Genomic DNA, 6000 nt, shown 5'->3' with positions numbered 1-6000 from the left:
GCGGCGATGCCGAGGGGCCCGGCTCGGCGGGGCGCGCCCGCGGGGCCATGAGGGCGGGCTCCGGCCATGGCCCATGGCAGCGCGGCGGTCATGCTGAAGTGCGTGGTGGTGGGGGACGGCGCCGTGGGCAAGACGTGCCTGCTGATGAGCTACGCCAACGACGCCTTCCCCGAGGAGTACGTGCCCACCGTCTTCGACCACTACGCAGGTGAGCGGGCGGGGGGTCCCGCTACCGCCGGGGGCGGCAGCCGCGCTCTCGCCTCCCTCCTCCCTCCATCCCCTGGCCTTGCCCTGCCGGGGGGGCCGGCAGAGCGCTCGGCCGGGCTTGCCCCCCCTCACCCGCTGTGTTTCTCCCCCCTCGCAGTCAGCGTTACCGTCGGGGGCAAGCAGTACCTGCTGGGGCTGTACGACACCGCCGGCCAGGTGAGTGCCGAGCGCTGCCCGCGGATCCCCGGCCCCGTCCCCCCGCCCGCCGGCGATCCCGGCGCTGAAGTTGTTCGCAGGGCTGTGGTCCGGGCTGGGCGGTTCAAAGGCGGGTTGCCGAGGGTGGGGGGCGATTGATAAAATCCGGCTTTAAAAGAAAACCATCGATCCAACCTCGATTCCCGAGGGCGGGCAGGCGGAGACGGGCTTTATTTTTAGCGGTGCCGGGGCCGGGGCGCCACGGCATCGCCCGGCGCCGGGGTGGGGGATGCCCGGTGCCCGCGGGGCAGTGCTCCGGGCCGGGCATCGGCACCGGCCACAGCCCCTTCCTCGGGGTGCCGACCCTCCCGCCGGCCTTCGGGTGGGGAAATGTGCCCCGTTCAGTGCAGAGGGCACACGCTGCCTCAGCCGCCTCGGGTCGGATGGAGAGCCAGGCTGCCGCAGCTTGCCTTGGTTGTGGTTTACAGCACTCAGATAGCTACAAAGAGTTGCTCGAACTAAAGGTGGAAAATAATAACATGTAATTCTCAGCCACTGCCTTTGAGATAACCTGGGTTTCTTTTGCTGTCCCAGATAATTCAAGTGATTAATTTGGTTAAGATCATTACAGCCAGTTGTGAAAGATGCTGTGTTGTCAACATGATTCTTAAGTAACTTTAATGATGGATAAAATACTGCATGTTTGGAGGGATCACTGGTCTAGTGGTTTCTAAAGGGCTCCATGATTCAAATAATCTCTTCCTTAGCTTAACTTGCATGGCACCAGTCACGAGCCAAGCAGTCTCCAGGGTTAGAGTACTTTCTGGGGATCACTTATTTGAAACCATTTGTGAAGAGCCTGACCCCAGGAGGTGCAGGCATCTCCCAGGGAGGTGCAGAGCAAATACAGAAACGCAGCATGGGTTTCTGTAAAGTTGTGTATTCCCTATATTAAACTTCTTCTTGCAGTTGTGAGCATGTGCTTTGGTCTCACATGACCTCAGACATGCTTCCTTGTTGTAAAGAGCAACTCGTAAGACAGTCTCACTGAAGTCGCATAGACTGAAGCTGTAATTTTTAACAACGTTGTTCCTATAATTAATTGAACAACTGCTGCCTGAATTAGTGCACCTTTTTAGATCTGTATATAACTTTGAATTAGGGAATCAGTATTTAACCAGTCTTATATCTTTGTTAGGCCTGAAATCAGTAAAAAAAGTTAATTCCATGAGAATTGTAGGAAACAGCGCCATTTCCAGAAAGCTGATACCCTGAAGGATGAGACTCTTCCCACAAAGACTGACTTCATGCTTGTCATCTCCCTGATATAAACACAAGCTAGTCAAATTTATGCCAGCTAAGTGCATTTCTTACTACTATCATAGTCCTGTTTTTGAATAGTAATTAGTTCAGAACACAGCTTTAAAATGTTGCTCAAGTAGGTTGCAAAGTGAGGATCTAGTGCTCAGACAAAGCATTTGGTTAGCGTGCAACTAATTATTTTTTTTTATAATGAGCATTGGAAAGTGTGAAAGTGAGCCTAGCACTTGTGGACATATGCACAGTTTATTTGAGCCCTTGTTCTGGTCTTGTTGCTATTAATGTGAGTATGTGTTAGCTCTGTGTAACCTTAACTCAGGTGGCTTTGTGGTACCCCACTCTGCCTGAATGTGCTGACTGCAAACACAGGTGGCCTTTGGCCTCCTCAAAAGTCAGTAGGGTAAACTGGCCAGTTTACAACAAACAGCAAATTAAGGTGTTCCTGTTACACTAAGAAAAACTTTTCAGTGTGAAGCTGTATATAGAGAAAGTTGAGGTTAGCTTTTTTTTTTCACAATTTTTGAAAAGCTGAAATCTTAATTTTGAATTCCAGGGCAGCTTTTGAGGCAACTAGAAATAGATCTTGTTGGCCTGATTCAAAGGACCCTCAGTTCACACAGGGTGTTTTAATGAGGCTATCTTTACAGATATATCTGGTCTTGCCAAAATTTCCCTTTTAGTCAGACCTGTGGTACTAATAAAATCTTTACCACTATCCCCATCACACTTCAGCATGTTTGGGGAACTGGCGGTTGTCAGAGACTGCCCACGGGAGCCCCATCCCAACATCCAGTACAACTAAAGAAGGGAGTCTCTATCAAGATGCCAGTCCAGCAACTTCATTCAGTGAAAAGCTGCTTTGTCAGAGCAGCTGACAAGCCTGTCTTCCCAAAGCTACACAATAATAGAAATCTTACATTAAAACTCACATATATATAGTAAAGAGGAGAAAAGAGTTGATGATGTGATGTCTTCTCTGTGTTGAGGAAACTGCATGCTGTACCTGGTACATGCCTGCTGCTTGCACAGACTTCTGTATCAGATAAACTGCTGCCCAAAGCTGGGATTTCTGTGCCAGGATACATGAATGCTTTTGTCTCTAATTCTGTCAACCCCAAATAATTTTACTGTAAAATATTGGCCTGACAGTATAGTTTTATAAAACTTGGCTATGTGTGATCACTGTGGTATCTAACACAACCATCAGCAGGTTTATACTTCCAGCCTTGGACAAAGTAAATAGGTCCAATCTACAGATCTCAATTCAGGGGGAGGAGGAGTGAAAGGGGTTAATGAAAGTTCAGATAGTGACTTACTCCAAATCCATGCAGAAAGCCCTTAGCAGAAGAAAGATTAAAGACAAGATTTTGATTCATAGCTGGTGCACAGCAGGCTCATCACCCTGAAATACTGGCTTATCAGTGTGTGGGTCTCTTTAACTTGCGTGGTTATGTATTTAGCAACTTGTGACAGACTTTGCTTTGGCAGAGGAGTTGCAAGCTTTTGAGTTCATCCAGTACTCGTTCCTAGCTCGCTTCCTCACAACACACACAGGATCACATGTAGTAACTATAACGATGACATAAGGCCTCATATCTTCATGAGTTTAAAGTAGGTTGAAAACAAACCTATTAAAATCGCATTTTTTCCCCTGGTAATATACATAGCAAGGAAAAATGCCTCTAGTGGTTCACAAAGTTCAGTTTACACACGGGTCTTTGAGTGTGTGTGAGTTCAAGAAGGCTTTTCTCTGTCTGAAAATACTGAGGCCCTGGTTCAGCAGAAAATAGCCAGTACAGCTGCTGGGCTGTGGAGGCTCTGAGAGCCCATTTGGGTTTGCAGCTGTGAAGGCAGCCTCCCATGTCAGGGAGGTGGGTGGGAATTTGGTGCCATTCCTCCCGCAATTCCTCCCAGAGGTGCAGCTAGCAGCTCCTTTTAGCCTTGCTGCATGCACAAGTGGGTTTAGAGCAGGTCTTGGTTTCCCCAGAAGATGAAAACTGTGGAACCTACCTACACTGAAGACACATCAATGCACTGAAGTTTAAATATGAGGTGCTTGTGATACTGATGTTTGGAGGCCTCTGGCTTTGCAGCAGCCTCCTCTGGGAGACTGTGTGTCAATACTGCTCTTCATTGAACAGAGGTACATGGCAAAATCAGCTTGGGAAGAGAACCATGACTTCATCAGGGGTCTGTTAAGATCACCATGTTGGAGCGGTTTTGAACTGCTGGCAAGTGATTATCATTTTGCTCTTCCAAGATATCAGAAGTAACACTGCCAGCTCTCAAGATGCTAACATTTTTGCAGGAATGTCTACAAGCACTAACAAAGTGGTGCCACATGTCCCTTTGCTATGTCCCAAGTGGTTGAAGTAAGTGGCAGGACACACAGGAGTTGCCCTTTGGGGATTTTGCTCTATATTCAAGGCTGTTGTTTAAAATTACAGTTGGAGTCTTTCCTTCTGCTGTAGGATTTTAATTCATGGTGTCCCTTTCTTCCAGTGTGTGCTGACCACATACAAGGGGAAGTCTTGCTCTGCTCCTGTGTCTTTGCTGTAAAGGATGGCTGGGATCTAGAGGAAAGATGGGGGAGGCTGCAGTAGCAGAGCCTGTACTGCTTGTGTTGCTCCAGGAAAAGAGATGCTGAGGCATGGCATGACTGTTTGGTAGAGATTTGGCACCAAGCCAGCATCTGGGCAGAGCAGGGTATGGTGAATTATGAGGCACTACAGTGCAGTGCCTCATAATAACATTTATATCCCTCAGCATCACTTACTGTTGATACTAGCGGGGCCTGGTCATACAAAGCTGAGGTGAACTGTGCTCCTGGGCTCTCTGCTTTTATAGCTCTGCCTTAAACACCCTAACACAGGGTCTGGTACAATGAAGCTCTTGGTACCTTCTCACCTGTCCCCAGAACAGTACCACAAAACATGGTATTCACAAGCACAGAATCAGCCACTTTGCACATCTCAGCTCAGATGGTCACAGTGGTTGCAGCCACAGCCATCTTAATTCAGATAAACTGATTTTTTGGTTGTAACAGAAGCCCTGATGCTAAAGCAGTTTTAAGTCAGTCAGGCTGCTGAAGTGTATAAAGCTAAGTCAGTTATTAGGGAGATGAGTGTCTGCATTGAGGAGAGGTGTAAAAACAAATAGTTATAAATGTGAAAGTGTCTGTGTGTGAGGTGTGGCTATTAAAATGGATAGTTCCCAAACCTGTGGTGGTTGCTATAAATAAATAGCAGTAATCTTTATACTCCTTGCTGGCTCTCTGTCTTGGTCTAGCCTGGTCTAGCCCTAGGTACCACCCCAGTATCTTACTGAGAAGAGAGGCAGCTGCTGGTCTATTGCGAAATAGAAATGTCCTTCCTCAGAGCACACTGCTCCTTCTGAGTTGCCCCTACCAGGCAGCCGTAGCTCCAAATGTCAGCCTGGAGTGAAGCAGTCTCACACAATGCAAAGCCTGCCACCCTTTACTGCAGAGGTGTAAACACCGAGACCTCCAGCATGATTTTGGCAGATCTAAATCTAAACATGAAATGTTAGCAACTAACATCCTGTCCCCTTTCTGCCCCCCCTCCCCGTGCCTCCCTCCTCCCACATGCATTTTCCCTCGTTCCCTTTACATGTCCCAGCCGAGCCAGCAGCTGGCACTGGGGAGGCTGTGAGCTCATGAGCTCACTCCCAGCCCAGCGTGCTGGCCTATGAATAGCTCAGCCTCCGCTGAGCTCTGTGCCTCAGGATGTTGCCAGCCACGTAGATTTAACAACTGGATGTATGCAGATAAAATAAAAACATGCCTAGATTCTCCCTTTGGAATTTAAGTTTTACAGTGTAAGAGGAGGTGAAGTGCCTGAGCTAACAATCTCTGTGTTTACAGCTCTCTAGATAAGGGTTTAAGCAAAGATAGGCTTTCTCTTTAAAAGGAAAAGGACTTATACCTTCAGATTGGTTATTAAAAATGGCCTTGCAACAATAATATTCTCAGTGCAAAGCCTGCATCTAAACGCCTCTTCATGAGCTGTGACTCATGCTTTGAAAGCACGGCAGCTTTCCTAGAAGGATAGGTAAGCACTGTTATCACCAGATGGGGAGTTGCAGAAGGGGAGATTGTGTTCTGAGTTTCCAGAAGCATCCACTAAATAGATGTTGGAAACTCAAGACAGTTACATTTCATTTTCAGAGTGCCGAAAGCCCCACAGTACTTCTGAATAGCGACACTGAGTCATGTTAAAATCAAATCTAAGGGATGCATTTGAAAATGTAGATCCAGAA

At 47.7% G+C, this 6000-nt stretch overlaps 1 protein-coding gene across 3 annotated transcripts in view; it reads left to right on the top strand.

Moving 5' to 3' along the window:
• Nucleotides 1–6: 6 nt before the first annotated feature.
• Nucleotides 7–6000, top strand: part of RHOQ (ras homolog family member Q) — a 21994-nt gene continuing 16000 nt past the window's right edge. For all 3 annotated transcript variants that reach the window (XM_039697852.1, XM_039697853.1, XM_039697851.1), the window contains exons 1-2: nucleotides 7–208; nucleotides 365–423. In XM_039697852.1, coding sequence (XP_039553786.1) covers nucleotides 48–208; nucleotides 365–423 — 220 coding nt within the window. In that variant the 5' untranslated portion in view covers nucleotides 7–47. The remainder of the gene's footprint in view (nucleotides 209–364; nucleotides 424–6000) is intronic.

This window comes from Passer montanus, unplaced genomic scaffold, assembly GCF_014805655.1.
Source record: "Passer montanus isolate IOZ18808 unplaced genomic scaffold, ASM1480565v1 scaffold12, whole genome shotgun sequence".
NCBI lineage: Eukaryota > Metazoa > Chordata > Aves > Passeriformes > Passeridae > Passer > Passer montanus.
The sequence above is the reverse complement of the archived record's forward strand: the minus strand, read 5'-3'. Positions and strand labels throughout refer to the sequence as shown.